Here is a 21308-nt window from a genome sequence, read left to right on the forward strand (position 1 = left end):
TGGGTGTTGGGAGGCAAGAAACTAACATTTATCAAATACTTGCTAAATCAAGCTCTATATTTAGTACCTAATTTCTCTTATTTCAGAGAAGTGTTATAAGCAGCTTATTTTAGAAATCATTTCAGGCTAGATTTTTTCCTACATTAATAAAAGCAAGTTGTAAAATACTTAGCTGCTTAATTATTATCAACACATATGGCAGTTACTATGATTAACTCATATAATCTCCAAAACAACTCTTAGGAGGTAGGTGCTATTATTAACCCATTACATGAATGAGAAAACTGTGGCCTGGGGAGGATAAGTAACTTGCCCAAATCACAGAACTAATACAATAAACGGTGGGTTTGAATCCCAGAAGTCTTGTTTTAGAACCAGTGCTCTAACCACCATGAAAAACTGCCTCTCAAGACTTTTCAATTCTTCTTGAATTATTTCAAAAATCACTTGATCGCAGAAAAAATCCATATCTTTGTTACAGGATGGAAAGCACAAAAGTCAGATAGTTACAATCTGCCCACTGTGAAAGATCCATCACATGAAGACAAAGGATCTTTAAAATAAAATGCAAGCCAAGAGAAAATATACTTTTACAAGCCAATTCACATGTCATTTCAGGCATTTAAGCCTACTGGATCAGTATTACCACTAAATTAGTGGTAAAGGTCATATAAATTATAATCGCCAATATTGTGACCTCACAGTGTAGGTCTACACATAAATCAGTTATTAACCAACTGCACTGAGTTTGAAACCATCATTATTTCAAATCTCCAACTGCAATCTTTTTTGAATGCCATTTATGCAGAAAAGAGAAAAGATGACAGTCCACCTACTCCACCTATTTATACTCTCCAAAGGAGAAAAAAAATACTCCATAGTAACAAAAAAAATCAGTGAAAATTATAGTATTGTACCAGATTTAGTAAGTCAACTCCTTTTCTTTATTACTATTAGGTTAAACCATGTGAAGTTGATAATATTCAACCATAGCTGACCTACAAAAATGGCATTCATATGGTTCAATATACCAGGAAAGTCATACTTCAACATATATAATAAAATCTAAAGAATTCTGTGTCATTGTCCCTAAAAGGAAGGACTGCTCAGCAGCCCATCAGGAGAACTTTTAAAAATCTCAGCTCTGATGGACATTCTTTGAATTTATACCATCATAAAAAAAGCCTTACTCTTGGGATAAACTTAATATTCCCTGTCGCAATGCTATTGCAATTTACTTGAATCAAATAGGTACATTAATGTGTTTGTTTGTTTGTTTTTGTCTGTAATTGTGACATCCCTCTGAAGACCCTATAGTAACTGATTCAGTTCCATGTTGCCCAGCTTGACTGGCCAGGTAGGTTAGACTCAGCACCTTTATGTTAGCAGCATTTTGGGTTTCTTGATCCATTAGAGTTTTTACTTTGGCAGTGTCTGTACGTGTGCACACGCACACACACATGCACACACACAGTATACCCGCCTGCTGAGAACCATATGCGTCAGAGATTTGGGAATGAAAATCATCTACCTTGAAGCCATTGGCTGACATCCCACATGTTCTGGCAGCCACTTCAAGTTGTCACTATCAGTTGTCTCATGTCAAATGAGTTAATAAGCTCATTTAGAGTCCTGGTGGGCAGATGTGCATGCAGGTCAAAGTCCTTTCCACGACAAGAATTACTGGATTACTAATGAATTTTCTTCCCTTTAATTAGGCTCAGGACAGAAATAGCATTTAAACTTTGACATCTCTGAAGAAAAAAGCATTCAGATAGTTTGGCAGCTTGGCTCCAATCTTCATTTAATAGGTATTTATAATTAAAATTGTAAAGAGATTCTTCACACTGAGCAGTCACAACCTTGTTCAAAGTTGTTAGCTGCCAGGGGAACCAGAGGCCCATCATTGGTTTGGGACAATTGGAAAGGTTGACACGTTCAAGTACCCTGACTTAAATTGCTTTACATGAAGCAAAAAAATATAGTCATTCTGTTAAGAGGACCATGAACTTAAAAAAGTTTTCTGTTTGACTAATATTCCATGCTAGGAATTGTTGATGTCTATGTAGGTTTCACCTGGTTTGTTTCCCATCAAGTTAGAAGAATTATATCCTATTTCAAATCATGATTTTTTATGATTGAAAGCAACATTATGATGTCAGGAGATTGTTAGGTCTTTGAATTGTGTGAGAGCTGAAATAAAACTACACAGCATGCTTGTTTGAAGAGGAAGTTTAAAATCCTTCATACTTGTTCATATCTGTGGTGTTGAACTACTTCCAAGCCATAATTAAAATATTAGTTACATTTAGTAGATTTGATCTTCTAAAGCTGTTACGCTAACGTTGAGTCAAATCAAGTATTTAAATAATGAATAAAGCAAGAATGTATTTTTAAGACTACTAAAACTTCGTTAATGATAATTCTGTTCCAGCAAAACTAGTGCTGTTATAGAAAACATGAGACTCTAAGTTGTATATTTAAAACTGTAAAAAAATAAAAAATTAAATCCCAAGTCTACTTGCCTCTCTTAGAAAAAAGTGGAAGTATAGGGACAGTTGGTTAAGCATCTGCCTTTGGCTCAAGTCATGATCCCAGGGTCCTGGGATGGAGCCCTGCCTCTGGCTCTCTGCTGAACAGGGAATGCGTTTATCCCTCTCCCTCTGCCCCTCCACCCACCTGGGCTCTCTCTCTCTCTCTCAAATAAAATCCTTGAAAAAGTGAAAGTACAAGAACACATCAGATTATTAAATGCACAAAAGCTTTTGATGGGTTATGTCAATGCTGTCCTGTTTCACTTTATTATCCCAATATCTTGGAAGAATGGTCAGGATTCCTGGCTATTGTATCCTTCTCCCTTTTCACTTCCCCAATCTCTTTATCAAAACTGTTCCCTTACAGATTTCCAATAACTTCAAAGTTGATGCACTAAATGACTTTTAGGTTCCTTCCTGTTTGACTTGTCTACAGTATGTAACTGTTGACAACTCATTCCATTTAAATATACATCTTCCTATTCATTCAACAAATATTTCTTTGCCCCATATAGTACTTTTTTCTCTGAGATATAATAATAGTGCTCCTTACCCATTGTCACTAGATTTATTTTTTTAAACAGTAAAGGACCTGCATATATTTATCCAATTCCCTTGCTAGTGGCTCATATCTTGAAAAGGCTAGTCATATTTAAAGGCAGAATGCATGGAAGCTAAAAGGAAACTATTAGCTACCAAAAAGATGTGCATGTGCATTCCTGGTAGCTATTACAAAGGTTGACAACCAGCGCTCTTTTATAAATCGACCTCTTTCCATAGGACATTTTGAAGAAAACAGGATGTTGTGTAGAGATCCTATGTTTACAGTTTCAACTTTAGGATTTGTACTTTTAGTTCTTAGTCACTTCTTTAGAAGAATACTAGCTACTTGAAAAATACATACCATGCTTGGAAACCTCAAGAAATTAGATGAATCCTTGACAAAGTTGGATAAGGAAGAAGAGAGCGTACAAAAATCATGGTGTGATGCAGAACTATGGTATGTTCTAACTGCTTGATTTGTCCTCACTCCTCTTGAAACATAGGTTCCATTTATTCACTGATACAAGATCCTTTGTTCATTTTGGATGGATAAATGAATGCTGGATTCACTGGAGATTATTTACCCTCATCATATCTATTTATTAAACTGGACAAGGCTGCTATTTCTCTGTGGGTTTTCTTGACATCTCACAAATAAAAGTGAGTTAAGACAAATCTTATATGTAAAAGGCCTTTTAGCTTCTCACACTTGTGTGTAGCACAGGAAGAAAAATCTCAGGGGAGAAAAATCCTGAAGGAAATATATGAATATCCTGGAGTAAAACAATAGAAGAAGTTATGATAGGCAAGGTTATGCATCCATTAGCATAAGTTAATATAGAATATAATATCATGGTATTTGTAATTGTTGGAGGATTAACATGTGGTACTTGGACTTGGAAAAGCACATCAGGAATATTTCCTACTGCTCTTGTACCACTAAAGCTCTAGCAGTACTAGGATACCCCACTAGCCCTAAAGCTCTAGTAGTACTAGGATACTCCAACATGTCACAAGCTATTTTCTGCTCATACCACAGTGAGCAGGCCCTCATCCCAGGAACACAAAGAGGGTCTTGGAAAGAGCCGATTTGCAGAGATTTGAGAAGGAAACACCCTTCCAAAATAACCTCAAAAAGACATCAAGAAATGGCAAAAATTATCTAATGTGGTTTTGGCACACCCAGCATTCTACTGTGTTTATTTGTACAAAACTAATTTTGTAACTTGTTCTCTGCGATTTGAAAGCCCTGCCAATTTTGAGCCATTTTTTTCTAGTTATTAGAGAGCCCATTGTAGGGCCAGATGGGATTGCAACCTGAACCACCACAACAGCCCTTAGAAGTCGGCATAGGACTCTCAGGCACTCACTTTTTACTAAGAGCACAGTGCTCTCTCCAGAGTTATAATATTTTCCTTTTAGTCCTAGGGATAAGGTCCTTGTGTGATTATAATGCTAATTGATTTTAGAGACTGATGGAATGTTCTTATGAATGCCACTGCATGACCTTCATATACGAGGGAGGCTGAAGTGGCATTAGAGCCACAGCTTCATTTTGAGAAATATCTATGTTTTGTTTCTAAGACAACAAGGTCATTCAGGGCAGAACACTTTACATATGGAAAATATTAATGACAGAAATGATTTGTGAAACTGGGCCTGCATCACATTTTTCCTTGATTTATCCCATGCTATTTTTTCCCCTTTTGTTCTTTGACCACCTTTCTGCAAACCCTTTGTTGAAGAAAATCCAACTACTAGAGCAATAGCACGAGACTGTAGCTCATGAGAGAGATCATTCATAAATTCAAAGGCATAGGCCTCATCTAGAAACTCTTATGGAATCTTTGCAAATGTAACAAGTCTAAAGTTTTCTGTTTGAAGGTCTCTTAAAAGAAAAAATATTTGAAAATGTACATTACTGTTTTCTTTTCCCCATGAAATTCCCTTCCTTCTCTCCCTACATCTTCAGATGAACAGTATAACCAAATAGAAATGCACCTCTCAACAGACTGTTGTTTCTAGCCAGAGTACAGGAGAAGGGAGACAGATGCAAATTCCATACTGTCCAAAAAATACATTTATCTCAGGTCAACTATGCAGGGAATTCAGCAATATCCCTAAGAACGTAAATATAAATTGGTGATGAAGAGCAGGCTGGCTGGGTTTGAATCCTGACTCTATCCCTTACTAGCTATACAGACTTGAACCCATAGCTTAAACTCTCTCTGTTTGAATAGCCTAATCTGTAGCATGGAGGTAAGACTGGATCATGCCCCAAAAGGTTGCAGTATGTTAAGTGAGTCTTTAAAACTACATATCTGTACATAGTAAATATACAATAAATGTTATTGATTATTATAGAAGTTTCAAAATAAATAATCCTCCTGTGCCCATTAGAAAATACAGAATTACTAGATTTTAGAGAATTTTTTGCACAAATTGCAACACCAATTTCTTAAAATATTTTGTAATAAAATGGTAATGCAGGAAAAGAAATGTCATTATAAACATAACATTATTTCCAGATTGAGGAAAAAAGTATATTAAGCCTTTAAGATTTAGAAGTATGTTCTGAGACACAAGATGAAATTACTCCCTTAAACCTGACTTTTAAGAGAATATACTAATAAATTTATAAAATTTTAAAAAATTTAATGATCAGTGCAACATGCATCTCTGGTTGACAGACCCAAAGAGAAGTAAAAATTAATAATAGTCTTTTTTAAAGATTTTATTTATTTATTCATGAGAGAGACACACAGAGAGAGAGGTAGAGACACAGGGGGAGGGAGAAGCAGACTTCATGCTGGGAACCCGATGTGGGACTCTATCCCAGGTCTCCAAGATCACATCTGGGCTGAAGGCAGCGCTAAACCACTGAGCCACCAGGGCTGCCCAAATTAATAATAGTCTTGATGTATGAGTCAAGAGACTACTAAATTTGTGACCTTAAACAAGAAATATTACTAGAAGGAAAAAGAAAAACTCACTCCCACTTCATTTGCTCCCAGCAACCCAGGATATGCTCTAGAAATTGACATCTTTTTCAATTGGCAATGAGCTTTGTGTAATCACCGTATTCACCTGGCAGTGAATTTTGTGATTAAAATCCATCTGGTGGGGTGCCTGTGTGGCTCAATTGGTTAAGCATCTGCCCTCAGCTCAGGTCATGATCCCAGGGTCCTGGGATTGAGTCTCACATTGGGCTCCTTGCTCTGCCCGCTTCTCCCTCTACCTCTGTCTGCTACGCCCCCTGCTTGTGCTTGCTCTCTCTCTGTGTCAAATAAAAATCTTTTTTTTTATGATAGTCAGAGAGAGAGAGAGAGAGAGAGAGAGAGAGGCAGAGACACAGGCAGAGGGAGAAGCAGGCTCCATGAACTGGGAGCCCGACGTGGGATTCGATCCCGGGTCTCCAGGTTCGCGCCCCGGGCCAAAGGCAGGCGCCAAACCGCTGCGCCAGGGATCCCCAAATAAATATCTTTTAAAAATAAAATAAAAACTCAAGTGCTCAAGTGGTAATTTTATGTTATATATCCTTTAGCACAATTTGTTTTTATTTTTTTAAGATTTTATTTATCTTATTAGAGAGAGAGAATGCTGGTGGAGGGGCAGAAGGAAAGAATCCCAAGTAAACTCCACCCAGAGTTGTGGAACCCAACTGGGATTCAATCTCTTAAGTGACTGAGCCTTCTTGGTGCCCCCTTTACCACAATTTTTTAAAATATTTATTTTAAAGAGAGGACTTTAGAAAATTTGTGAAGTCCTCCAATACTTTTGGAAAAATGACTCCTCTTATGATGATGTAAAGTCAAGCATGAAATGTTCCAACTTCCCCTAAACTCTTTTTTTCTTTTTTCAAAAATCTTATTTATTCACTCATGACAGACACAGAGAGAGAAAGAAAGAGAGAGAGGCAGAGACACAGGCAGAGGGAGAAGCAGGCTCCATGCAGGGAGCCTGACGTGGGACTCGATCCCGAGTCTCCAGGATCACACCCTGGGCTGAAGGCAGGCACTAAACCACTAAGCCACCGGGGCTGCCCACCCCCCTCCCAAACTCTTGACTATATTTACTCTTTCTAAGAATTAATGCACAATTGGAATTAAAAGCTAAATTTTGTCTAAATAAGTTTATGTTAAAAGAGAAACCTAAATAGTAATTGTATGAGATATGAATAGAAGTGAGCAAATGATGGTAGGTTTTGATGGACTGCCACTAACCAACTCCTAAAGCTACCTGCCCTGCTCCTAACCCTCCACTGAGTGCTCTCCAGAGCTGATGAGCCTTGTTGTGCCTTTGCCTCAGGCAAGCCATTTGATATCCAGACTTTACTTCTCATTTTCCAAAATGAAAACTTTAGGCCAGTATAATGTCTAACATCCCTCGTGGCTCAGTCTATAATTCTACAGCTATTGCAAACTCCAAACCCCATCCCTGATTTTAAGCCTCTTTTTCACAAACATGAAAATTATCATCTTAGGTAACCAGAGAATCCTAGAAATAAGTGTGGACTGTCAAAATATTTTTTTTCTTGCTGCAGGATCTTATCTACAGCCAAAGCAATTTTATAAAAACTCCTATTCAGTATTCAAGAGATACGTTTCTTTTCCCCAGAGAGAATTAATCATAGGCAAAGACTGGAAAAGGCAGTTTCCCCTGATGAAGCTTAAGCACACTCCCGCTGAGAAGCTCATTCTATTTTAATTTGCCAATTAAAAGTGGCCTGGGAAATCACACATTGTTATTATCTCATTAAAAATACTATACTTGTCACTCTCTTTCTTCTCCTTGGAAAATGAACACTCCATCAGCTCAACTGCTCCCCACAGCTTAGATCTGATAGCACCTTTAAAAGATTGGCTGTATCCAGGGTCCACTGGGAATGGCATCTTCTGCTGTTCTTGCTGCCACAAATTCTACAGATCTCCACTCACAACACTGTTTATTGGAAATTTACTATATCCATGAAATTTACTAAGCATTGAGAAGAGTTTACAAGGTACTTAAAAGCTTGTTTTCAGCAAATTAATGGCCACTCTTATTGGAAAACAAAGCCTTATAACCAGGTCTTTTAAATATCCCAGCCATAGCATCTTTTGGCTCAGTTTGGCTCTTATTCAACCCCTCCTCATTTTGCCTGGTTATATGTAACATGACATTACAAGCCTGGTACTGATCGTTGAGATTGCACCCCTGTAGCGATCTTTAAAAGCTCGATTTTTGTTGGCATGACATTCATAAATCTCCTTCTTTCATAGACTCTGTATTGAGTTGGTATCACATATGGGGAAACAGTGATTTAAATTGGTTATTTGTTACTACTTTTTAGTTTCTAATGAACCATAAAATGACTAAAGCACAGGAGTGAGAAGGAAACACTGCAAGATTCTGAATAATGACTCGTATTTAATAATACACCTTTGACTAATAGGATAATGAATTATAAACCTATGTCACTGACTTCTTGCATGTATTGGAACACAATTCTGTGTATACACTTGCAGGTTATTATGGATTGCCAAAGATACACCCTCAAAGAGTCATTGACTTCTGCTTCATAAAAACACACATTAAAAAAAAAAACAAATCATACATCACTATAGCTCATTAGGGGAAAGGCACTCTGCCTGTCTTTAATCGAAGGGTATGATTACCTTATTGCCTTGAAATCCCTTCGGGCCTGGATCCCCTGGAGGTCCACTAATGCCCTGTTCCAGGATGAAAACCAAGAATTAGTTCTGTGTACCAAGGCCAACCAGGAATGAATTGTTCACTAGGGTCCCCAGTGTTGCTGAATTTAGAAGTCAAACTATGTATCTCGGAGCTGCATAGGAGTTCTGTGTGACTGAGAAGTGGAATGAGATAAAATTTCTCATGTCTAAGAGGCAACTTCTGAAATAGTACTTAAGCTGAGAGCAAACATATGTTCATGAGGTGTTTGCTTTCTAAGCCCGTGTTTCCAACCTTATCCCTGGGCTGGACGCCCTTTTGGAAAAATTTTGAATGAACAACAATTTTTTTTTGAAATATCTAAGGTGTTTATAACTAAGAGTTGGAGCTTCTGATGACTCCATGATAACCAGAGTTACTGCCCTGCCCTGACACAATTCCAGGCCAAAGAAAAGTAGGTGATGGCTAACTAGGTGCTGTTGAGAAAATCTTGGGTCAAGTTATAATTTTCAGTAGACTTTTTGAAATACGTACACCCTCCCGCTACCCCCCAGAAACTTTAGACTAGGTAAATCCCCAGACTGGAAAAAAACTGATTTAAATTATTTTTTGAAATCCATAGACTATGTTTAACTTAAATAAATGCCTTTAAGTATTAGTCCATGTTACTGAGTACTAAGTACTTATAATAATGGAACAATACAAATACCGTAATTTAGATAAAATGCATAGTTCTTCTAACTATATTACAGCAGCAAAGCAAAAATAGTTACCTCCTGTTTTTAATTGCTTTGGCTTTATCTGTCTTCTGAGACTCAAATTTTTAGACTTTTATCCCTCTACTAAGTAAATCCAGCTGCTGGTACCTATCCATGGGGAGCCTGAATTAGTTATTCAAAACACTGGATAGTGATTTCCAAACATTGTTGTACATTGGAGTCACCTGAGAATATGTAAAACTACTGATGCCTGGCTTCAATCCTTAGACATTCAGATTGAATTGGCAGAGAGAGCAAATGGGCAAAGTGAGTTTTAAAAGCTTCCTAGGTGATTCTAATCCAGACATACATTTGGTTTAGCTTCCTTACCTGAAGTCCTCTGGGTCCCTTTGGTCCATGTGGTCCTAACGATCCCTGTGAAATAAAATTAATAGTAAGTTGCTCTAAATATTCATCTTCAAAGTACAATGATTTTAAATGGGGGAGAAGGGAATGTGTTCTGAGTAATAGCCAATCTTCCAAGGTTATCCAAACAGGAACGCCAAAGGATGCACTGTTAACAAAATGATCCAAATTAATAAGCCAACTTGAGGTCAAATTTTCCTTTAGTAAACTCCATGAAAACACAATTTTAGATGTTAATCCTTCACCTGTATATTAAAATTTTGGTCAGAGTAAAAAATTTATTTCTTAAGATTCCTTAGAAAGCAGTGCTCTTCGTGGAATATTGTTTCTTTCCGACAAGGCAAAGACAAGTAACAATTTAGTAAGTTTTCACAATGTCTAGATCTCTTTTGCCCATCTTCAAGACTTGCAGCTTGAGAAAACCATGTTTATACTCAACCCCCCTTTTAACAGAAAATATTTCAGTATGTTCCATAAATAGGAAACCCTCTAAAGCTTATTTTTAGGAGAATATAATATAGTCTAGTCTCTCTTTTCTCACATTTTCATTTTTTTCTTACCAAAATATAACCTGTTCATAATAAACACGCCTTGACAATTATAGAAAAATGCAAAGAAAAGAAAAAAATCACACAGAAGCAACTACTATTAACATTTTAGGCATATACAATAATTACATTTCTTCAAATAATTTGATTAAAGGGCATACACAATTTGTGCCCTTCTTATCTGGTCTTCCATTGTATCAAAAATATTTTTCCATGTCATTAAAAGCTCTTAGTAAATGGAATAATATTCAAGAATATGAAACTAACATAATTTACTTACTCGTTTCCCTAGTTTTGACATTTAAATAGTTTTTGATGATTGCTATTTTTAATAATATTATAATGAACATCTTTGTGCATAATCTTGTCCAATTTCTGATGCATTCCTAAAGATGATGTCCTGGAAGAGGACGACAGACACCGAGATGATGAGCACATTCAAGGCTCACTGTCTTTTGTGTCTCACACCCTACATGGAAAGAAAAAGCAAAACCTCCCTCCATAGAATTTGTTCAGATTTCCATTCTTACTACCTGAGCAGAGAGTGATCTTCATTTTACAGCCCCCCCATCAATGCTGAGTATTACTTACTGTCTCAGTGTTTGCTAGTTTGATAAGAGAAATAATATTTTAATGTGTTACTTTCACTTATCTGATTGCTAATGTATTTGGATTTTTTTTATTTAATTAGCCATTTATATTCCCTCTCTTGTGTCTCTTCATGTTCTTTGTATGTTTGACATAAAATTATATATGAACTCAGGTCAAGGACACTATTTCATTGACTCTAGACATGCATTTGTTTTCCAGATTTTTATATCCCTGGCACTAAGATACATTTTGCAGTCAAATGCATCTTCGGTTTGTAATTGGCAGCATGTTTGCTTTCTTTTTGGCACAAAAAAATAATAGGGCATTTAACAATCCCCTGGCATCCTAGTTAATGAAATGGGATATTAACTCTTTGTCAGTCGTTTTTGTTTCAAATAGTTTTCACGGTTACTGTTTAATATAACTTTCATTTTTGTTCTATGTGTCCCTCCTTCTGTATATTCAAGTCCATGTCTGTCTCCCATTTTCAATTATCCTCCAAGCAGAATCCATTCATTACAACAGTTTTCACTCTGCCCAGAGATAATTACCAAGCCCACATTTTTCAGATCCACCTGGCCTTTAACTCCACAGTACTTTAAAAGCTTTCACAGTCTCAAGCTATTTGAAGTGCTTAGTTAGCTACATAGGCCGGTGTCATTATCTCATTCTCTGCTTTTCACTTTTTGCCTGTTTCTTTTTTCCCCCTTGGCTCTCTTCCATAATTAAAATACAGATATTGAAAGAGTTGAGTATCTGGGTAGCATGCTGTTCATAGTTCTTAACTATAATGAAAACTATTTTTATTCTCTACATTTTTGGATCTTTTGCCATTTTGTTTCAAATGTACTCTGTATATTTGTGGTCCATTAAGGAACTCCTTAACATATTTAATGTCTCCAGTTTATTTTATTTATTTTTTTAAAGATTTTATTTATTTATTCATGAGAGACACAGGCAGAGGGAGAAGCAGGCTCCATGCAGGGAGCCCAACGTGGGACTCGATCCCGGGTCTCCAGGATCACACCCTGGGCTGAAGGTGGCACTAAACCGCTGGACCACCCGGGCTGTCCTTGTCTTCAGTTTAAATACTTGATTCATAATTATTTATTTATTTTTTTAATAAGGTAAATTTTTAAAAAATTTTTATTTATGATAGTCACACACACACACACACACACAGAGAGAGAGAGAGGCAGAGACACAGGCAGAGGGAGAAGCAGGCTCCATGCACCGGGAGCCCGACGTGGGATTCGATCCCGGGTCTCCAGGATCGCGCCCTGGACCAAAGGCAGGTGCCAAACCGCTGCGCCACCCAGGGATCTCTCATATTTATTTTTAATGAAAGACAAATGCCTACCCGATTGCCTGTAGCTTGCTGCAATTTCAAAACGCCAAACTTCCGCCTATACCAGTTCTGCCACATTATTTATAACTACATCCTTAACTTATTCCATGGAGTTCTTTACTCCGTTTTGGAAAGTGCTTACAGTCAGTGTTTACATCTGAAAAACAATTCCACTTTGACCCAACTGGAGCTTGAATTGACTTTGCGGGTTAAATTATTTTTTTCACTGTAACATTCTGGAGGCCTGGCCTCAAAGGTTTGGTGCCACTAAGCAAGGTCTTTAAGGTCCATGGGAAAGGCATGTGGGGTCTCCATTCACTAAAGTTAGGTATGGCTTTGTTTTCTGCTTCATGTTTTATAGATGTGAAAATGGAGCCAATGACTTTCCAACTCCAGTAGCGAGAGCAAGGTAATGCGTTTCAGGAATTTCCTCTTAAGGAAACTTAGCCCCAAAGGGATCACAGCTGTTAACATTTTAAAAACATGTTCCTTACTTTGTCACCTTTTATTCCTGGTTTGCCACATTCTCCATTTTCCCCCTGAAAAATAAATAAATGAAATAAATAAGAGGACATATGCAGTCATTCGGGGTTAGGATTTTTAAAAAAGATTTCTTACGGCATAAGCACTCTGAAGGGTTATATAGAAGTTTACCGTCAATCCTGTGGATTATCTGGGTATTGCACTCCGAAAAATTTTATCCATGAGTCATCCTTGACTTGACAGAATTAAATCAGTGATACCACCTAGTGAGGTTTAACATTGTTGAGAGGTGGATGAAATTAAAAGGAAAGAAACTAAGGTTTACTGAGCACCTATCATACGCTCTTTCTGTATGTGATTTAATTGAATCCACATCACAACTCCATGAGATCAGTTTTACAATTTTATAGATGAGAAAACTTAAGCTCAACAAGATAATTTCCCTTGATCAAGCAGCTCAGACTCATGTTCTCTATCTTTTCCACAACACCATACTCCGCCCTGAGTACCAGCTTTGATCAATTAGTAGTAAGAAAAAGATCCTGAGACCATGCCATGGCTTGCTAGGGAAAGGAGCCATGAAGAATTAGCAAGACCTGCTGGGAATGGGCATGGTGGCAAGCACACTCTGTCATTTCCCATCATCACCTTCTCCTGTCCTGCCTTTCCTGGAATATTAATGAAAAAAGAACTAACATTTAAATTATGCTTTACAGTTTATGATCAATGTTATTTTGCAGATGTTATCTCAGTTAAGCTGACGTTAACTGTCTGACATAGATATTATTAGCCCAGTTTCACAAACTGAGAATTTGTGATTCAAAAGGTTAAGTAACTTGCTCGTGTATAATGAGAATTCGGATCTCTGAATACTAATCCATTGTATCAGACTTCTAAGACTTTGAATAATTAGAACTAAAAGGTATCAAAGACAATTAGAAAAATTACTAGTTAGAATTTTCAAGTGCTTTCATATTTTTTTTGAACCTCAAAGCAATTCCTTGAAGTTTTATTTGAGCATGTCTGACACACAGTGTTACATTAGTTTCAGGTGTGCGATATAGTGATTCAACCTGTCTCTAAGTTATGTTGTGCTCACCACCTTGTAGCTACTACCCATAGCCATACTATCCAACACTATTGCAATACTGACTATGCTGCCTAAAAGCAACTCATACTTTTAAGATATGGCAGCTCAACTGGAGAGGTTAAATGAGGTACTTAAATGTACATGCTAGCCAATGACTCCTAGTCTAGTGCCCTCACTATGAGTGTGTGTTTCTGCTGCCGCTTTACCTTCCATGTGCTGTAAGGCATGCTACTCAAAGTGCCACTGCACAGTGACAAAAGAAATATGCACTACGATGAACATCAGTGCCCTGCCTCCTTCATTAAAGAAGATATGCTGTGAGAAATGAATGTCGACTAAACAGTGTATGTAGTGATATAGTGGATTTGTATTCTAATACAAGCTTTATCTCATCACAAAATACCAACAGTTCACAGACTGACAGCCAGTGGGCAGATCACACTTTGAATAGCACTACTCTAAGGAGGTAAATAACTATTGTAACCACCAATCATGGATATAAAAAACAGAGATTTTACATTACTGCTAATCCTCACAACAGATTAGATTAGATAAGAGAGAGAGGGAGAATGAGAGAGAGAGAGAGAGAGAGAGAGAGAGAGAGAGAGGAAACGAAGGTTTGGAGAGATTAAACAGCTTGCCCATTGACCACAAACTTGAGTCTGTTAGATTCGCAAGTCCATGTTTATCAACCATCCAAAGCTGAAGAAGGCACACCGCCATGGTCTGCAAGTTACTCTCCACTAACCATGGTACCACATGGGGTGTTGCTGGCGTCAGGAACAGGAAAGAGGGAGGTACAATTCCTAGATCCAGCTATGCCTCTGTTCAAAAGCAATCTGTTCTCTCTCCACATCAAACTGAGTCAAACTGACCCAGGGAAAAACTGAGCTCTTACTTAGAACAAATTGAACATTTACTTCTGAATAAAAATGGAAAAAGCACTCTTGAAGAATCTATTAGAAAGCAATTAATTTAATAAGGTTGGATGGGAATAAAATGAGTCAGCCACCAAAATATAAAACAGAAAAGTGCCCTAAATACACTCAAAATTCTTTTGGCCAGAGTTCACATTCCATTTGTCCAGACAGATTTGTTAGCTATAGGGTCCTGAGGAACAGCATTTGTTTTGGGGGCAGACTTCCATCAATGAAAATATTGTACTCATGTTATTTGCCTCTGCAAAGGCAGTTTCTTTTTTGATGGGCTCAGTTAATCCCTGTGGAATGGCCACAATTACACAGTTTCAGAAATCAAGTTCTTCAGAAAGCTATGAACAGATTAGCTCTGTTCCCAGCCTCTAATTTCTGATGCTGCTGTTCTTGGTGAAATTCTAGTTTGAATGTCAATGGTTCAGGGTCACTTTACTCTGACAGCTTGTATTTTCCAAATGAGAACTCCACCAGTGATTCTATAATTTCCCAGAAGTTTAAATGAGTCTTTCATATATATACATACATATATATACATACATATATATATAAATATATATGAATATATGTGTGTGTATAAATGTATATATAGTGTTCATGAGTAGTTCATATTATAAATCAAGATGGAGGGTCTGGATAATTTTCTTCAACTATATATGGGACAATTTTACAATCATGAAACACTCTTAGCTTTCCCATATTATCATTTGCTCACTGGCTCTTCATAATAGCACCTTACCTTTTTAGACCAGCAAAAAATTTATAATACATTGTCACTTCCATAATTCCATTTGATTCTCCAACCACGCTGTAACTTAAGGAAGCCTACATTAATCTAGTTTCATGTGGATGAAGAAAGAGACACCTAACATTTCCTGTGATTGGGAATATGTTTATTGCCTGTATGCAGACTCACCTCTAATATATGCAGGACCGTGTATCTAAATAGTTGAAAGTTATAAATTAAGATAATAACCTAGTAATGTTCTAGCTTCCTTTTCCTACAAGCACAGCTTCAAAAGGAATAAAAAATGAAAGAATTTTGGCATTCCTCAGAGGTCCATGTGGAAGTACAGCCCCACGCCCACAGCTGACAGCCCTGCTCCCTCTTGACTCCCACCTGACGCCTGCTCCTCTGACTCCCCACTTCTGGTTCCTTCCACAACAGGAAGAACAGATACACACGAAGGTGCATCAGGCTGTACAACAAAGTTCCCACCAGGGCCCCCTCCAGCTTCAACAAACAACTTGCATTTTGTTTCCACATAGGCCAAGGGAAAAGATGGACATAGGAAAGATGTTTGCATCTGCCCGCAAAGCAGGCTCAGGCCATTTTGTAGGGATTTCTGGGGTCTTGGTTACCCAAAGCACGGTCAAGTTTTAAGGGGGCACAAGCCCCTTGCCCCACAACTTTCTGACTCTAACGGGGATTGGGCCAGAGGAGACCCAAACCAAGACCTCTTGCCCAGATCTGAGGGTTGCAGACAGATTGAATGAGAGGAACATGCTTTGCTTTCAGATAGATGATCTGCTAGCAGAGAGAACAGTGGCATAAACCTATGAATGGACCATTGAACACTCTCAAAGGTTCTTAACACCCCTCATCCAGCTTGATAACTTGTAATTTGCAAAGAATCATAAAATAATCTATGAGCTCATAACTTTTGTTTGTTTGTCCCCAATGCAAACTCTACCCAGACACCTGACTATATGAAATAAAGTGGTTCCTTAGTGCTTCACTCAGGATAAATCCTCTTGCTTCCATGAGACAGTTCAGTGTCTATGTTTTATAGGAAGTGAAGGGCCAAGGGAGAAACCTAACTGCAATGTTGCTGTGTCCATTTGTACATAGATACTTTTAGTCTGGATATCTGCTACCTAGCTGTTAAGTTGGGGTCCTCATGTTTGCAGAGCTGAGAGAGGCTGGATCCTATTCTCAGGGATCTTAGGGTGCCATTCACCCCTTACAACGTGTCCTGTATCTTAAGTTCTATTATTATTTCATGTTAACAGTTAAGAGTATACTTAGGGAACCCAGATTTAAAAAAGTAAAAGAAACAAACTTTTTTTAAGTACACAAATACAGTTCTGTTTCTTTTCTTTCTGAAATCCTGGTCTTCCCATTCATTGTTACCAACTTACCTTCTCACCCTTGTACCCAGGAATTCCCTAGTTAAAAAAAGAAAGAAAGAGTAAACTATATTAGGAGACATTACTGGAGGAAGTATTTGATGTTTTTCATTTATGGAGTAGAACAAAACACATCTGTACAGTCAAGGAACTAAGATCACATACGGAAATGTAAGCTATCTTACTCCTCTTTGAGCCTAGGGAATGTGCATTTACTCTGGAGAAGAGAAGAACGTGCTTTTCCCTTAATTACTTTCTATTCTCGGTTCCACATATTTTTTTAAACCCAATTCCTTACTTTGGCCCAAAGCTCAAGGAAGGACCATACACCGAAACTTGTTGCAGAAGAGATAACCTATAATGCTCCTTTCAAAATGGTGGTATTGACTTTTAAACGATGAACCATCCCAGCTGAGAATGTTTCACAGACTGTTAGAGAAATTGACTTAAAAAAAAATAATGGCCTTTCCGGCGTATGTAAATATTTATATCCATTCCTCCTTTCAAATTCGGGCTGGAATATAGAACATCAACGAAATGAACGGTTCCTTTATCAACATTAATGAGACAGTGACCTTTGAGTTCCTGTATTTTTTCTCTTGCTAACTAACTAGGGGCCAGTGCCTCTGTTCCTCTCTGGGGTACCCGTTGGGAACCCTGCTGGGCCTTCTGCAAGGCATCCCTGCCCATGAGCCCTCTAAGTAATATACTACTGAGTATTAAGTGAACCAGAAAATTACCAACTTTAAGCAACAGCAAGGCTTTTTCAAATAGGATTTCATGTCTTCATACAATAGCTTTCAAGGATGAAAATAGAATTGTAAGACATATTCTAAGTAAGCTGGAGAAACCAATAGAATAAACAAGCTATTATCACAGTTACATGTGTCAGGCTACACAATTTTGTTTTGTATGACTTTTCTTACAAAAGGCAAAAAAGGAAAACTTCAGGAAGGAAATAACACTTCTCTCCAAATGAGCGGTCACTGAGAAATTGAATATAAAAATAGAGCTACAGTAAAAAATATTGTTACACTATAATTTAATTCGTCTTAGAAATATTTATTTGCATAGAGTTTAAGTTTTAATCTTGTGCTTAAAATTAAAGGCTGCATTATAGACAAATCGGGATTCTTTATGAAAACAATTCATGTTTTTAGCACTGAAAAATTCTGGACTTCCAATCTCAGGAATTTGAGAGTGTTCTCCGCCCCTTACAGCACACAACCATATTCAAATTCTGTCACTTTTTAATGTTAAAAGAGTATAGACTATATTTATGAAGGAGCAAACATAGCTTATGAATAGAAATCTTACTTTTTAGATTCCCCCCTGACCCCCACCGCCCTGTTTTTCTTCTGAAATCTCTGGTCAATGTTTTTTTTTTTTTTTTTTTACAATTTTATTTATTTATTCATGAGAGACACAGAAAGAAAGAGGCAGAGACACAGGCAGAGGGAGAAGCAGGCTCCATGCAGGGAGCCCGATGTGGGACTCGATCCCAGAACTCCAGGATCACGCCCTGAGCTGAAGGCAGACACTCAACTGCTGGCTACCCAGGAGTCCCTGGTCAATGTGTTGTTTGGGTGCTATCAGCTTGCTTGCTTCCTTCCTTCCTTCCTATCAGGACATTTTAATTACTAGTTTTAAACTATTCAGATTTAAAATATCCAAAACTGCACTCATCAGTCTGCCAAATTTGTTTCTGACTTTCTTGTTTCTATTAATGGTACCATCATATTTCAAATTACACAGAATCAAAAGTTTATAATTATCTTTTCTCTCTACTTACCCCTTACATTCCTTTAATCTAACCAGTTAAAATTCTCCACCAACTTTCACTGCATTTAGTTTTAAATCCATCCTCCCTACCCCTGCCAGCAGAGCCTTCATCTACCCCGCCGATATCAATAACCTGTCCACCACCACTCTTTGCCAAGATCTGGCTTTCTTTCCATTTCTGCAGCCTACCAAGCTTATTCCTACTCGAGTCTTTGTACCTATTGCTCTTTCTGCCTAGAACACCCTCATGACCTTGTTTTATGTTTCCAGAACAAATCTCGCTGATGAAATCTCATTTGTTTGCCTGTTTATTGTGCCCCCTGCTAGAACATTGTATGAAACAGGGACTGTGTTGCTCACTCCTGTATTCCCAGAATCTAAAGAAAGGCCTAGCATATAAGTACATGCTCAATAAATATTTGTTGAATATATGAGTTAGAGTCAGTCCCCACAGCCTTTTCATGATTCTCACAGTGTTCTCTTCTTTTCTACTCTGCTATCACTGTGGCCCAATTCTGTCCAATAGAATGTGAGCTACATATGTAATTTAATTCCCTATAGCCACTTTTAAAAAGCAACGATAAACAGGCAAAATTAATTTTTAATAATATGTTTTACTGAGGGGTGCCTGGGTGGCTCAGTCAGTTAAATGTCTGACTCCTGATTTCAGGTCAGGCCATGATCTCAGGGCGAGATTGAGCCCTGCATCTCCGCTTTGGATTCCCTCTCTCCCTCTCCTTCTGCTCCTGCTTCCCCACATACCCCATCTTGTATGCATATGAACTCTCTCTAAAATAAATAAATAAATAAATAAATAAATAAATAAATAAATAAATAAATAAATAAATAAATAAAAATTTTACCGATCCCAGTAAGTGTGAAATACAGTCATCCACATGTGACCAATATAAAAGTTATTAATGAGATATTTTATGTTTTCTTGGTACTAAGTCATCAAAATTCATTGTGTATTTTACTCCTACAGCACACCTCAATTCAGGCCTGCCATGTTCCAGCCGTTCAGTAAGCACGTATGGATAGTGGTTTCCATATTGTCCAGAGCAGCTCTAGCCAGTGTCCCTGTTCTCATATAAACTGTAATAGAAAACCTTCTTCTCCGTGCCCCTTCCTTCTGCGTATCCCCACTTCAGTTTCTCCTTTACAGTCATGCCAGATTAATCTCCCAAGTACATAGCTCTTGGGTTGTACGCTTCTCATCTAAAATCTAAATCTCTCACCTAGCAGAGCAGGGAGCACTCACTCTGACCTTTACACTGTGGCTGGCAACAGGAGTCTCTCACTATTTTCCAGCACATGGCCTTCCCTCCAACTGCAGGTCTTGGCACCCTCCATTGGAATGCCTGTGCCCTTGCACCTTTCCATTCTGTCCTTTCCTGTCTCCAAGAGTCATTCTGTAAAACCTACCCTGGCTTCAATATCCTCTGAGTGCCCACAGTAATTCGTGCACGCAATTTTTACAATATTTTGACATTCTGCTTCATGGTGTAGCAATTTTTTAAAATTAAAGTATAAGCAACACACAATGTTACATTAGTTTCAGGTCTACAACATAGTGATTTGATTTCTCTATACATTATGCTACCTTCACCACAAGAGTAGCTACCATCTGGCACCATAAAACACTACATATAATACCATTGACTGTTCCTTATGCTGTACCTCTTATCCTTTTATCCTCATGACTTATTCACTTTAAAACTGGATACATATACCTCCTACTCCACTTCACCCATTTTGCCAACCCCCCCTCACTTCTGGCAACCAATACCGTAGCTATTCTAAATATCTTAATCTCTCCTATAACACACTTCTCAAAAAATATAATTTGTCTTAATTTTATTTTCACACAGTAATATGCTTTATAGGTAGAAGACACCTAAGAAATATTTCCTAAATGAATAACACACATTTCTGAATGCATTCCCACTGTTCATAAAGTTGATTAAAAACCACCAAAAGATCAGTTTTTAAGACCTCTGGGCTTTTGCCAAGGGGACAAACCAGGAGGAGAAATGTGGCATGGCCTTTTTAAAAAATTAACCGTTCACACTTATCTGCTCTTTGCTATTTTACTGCAACTCCCCAGAAAATGCAAGAGAAGAAATTTACAGTGATTATTTCTCAGACAATCTCTAACATCTTCTAATTTTAGAAATAACAAATCAACTAGAAAGATAACTTTTTTTTTTTTGTCTGTAGATCAAATTTACAAAAGTGCATTTAGGTTATATAGTTCTATGCTCCCAGATTTTTAAACTCATTCTTTATTGGAAAAAAGAAAAAGAAAAACAAGAAGCAAAGCAAAATATTTTTCTTATTTGAGTCTTCCACAAATCTTACTTAAGTATCAGAGAATGTCATGTAGTTGACTACCCGGCCCCATCATCACTCCTGTTGAGCAGAGTATTTTCTCCCCACATTTCCACTTCTAAAGCCCTATCTGTCTGCCTGTCTGAGCCATCAGGAGCATATGTATATATAAATCATTTCTTCCCTCGCACTGCAGAGG

General features: G+C 37.6%; 1 protein-coding gene across 2 annotated transcripts in view; it reads right to left on the reverse strand.

Annotated features, from left to right (window-relative positions):
* Nucleotides 1–21308, reverse strand: part of COL28A1 (collagen type XXVIII alpha 1 chain) — a 180770-nt gene that overhangs the window by 141343 nt on the left and 18119 nt on the right. For both annotated transcript variants that reach the window (XM_055307421.1, XM_055307420.1), the window contains exons 8-11: nucleotides 17009–17035; nucleotides 12856–12900; nucleotides 9839–9883; nucleotides 8735–8788 (exon numbers count right to left, since the gene is read on the reverse strand). In XM_055307421.1, the coding sequence (XP_055163396.1) occupies nucleotides 8735–8788; nucleotides 9839–9883; nucleotides 12856–12900; nucleotides 17009–17035 (171 nt within the window). The remainder of the gene's footprint in view (nucleotides 1–8734; nucleotides 8789–9838; nucleotides 9884–12855; nucleotides 12901–17008; nucleotides 17036–21308) is intronic.

Source organism: Nyctereutes procyonoides, unplaced genomic scaffold (genome assembly GCF_905146905.1).
Source record: "Nyctereutes procyonoides isolate TBG_1078 unplaced genomic scaffold, NYPRO_anot_genome, whole genome shotgun sequence".
Lineage (NCBI taxonomy): Eukaryota > Metazoa > Chordata > Mammalia > Carnivora > Canidae > Nyctereutes > Nyctereutes procyonoides.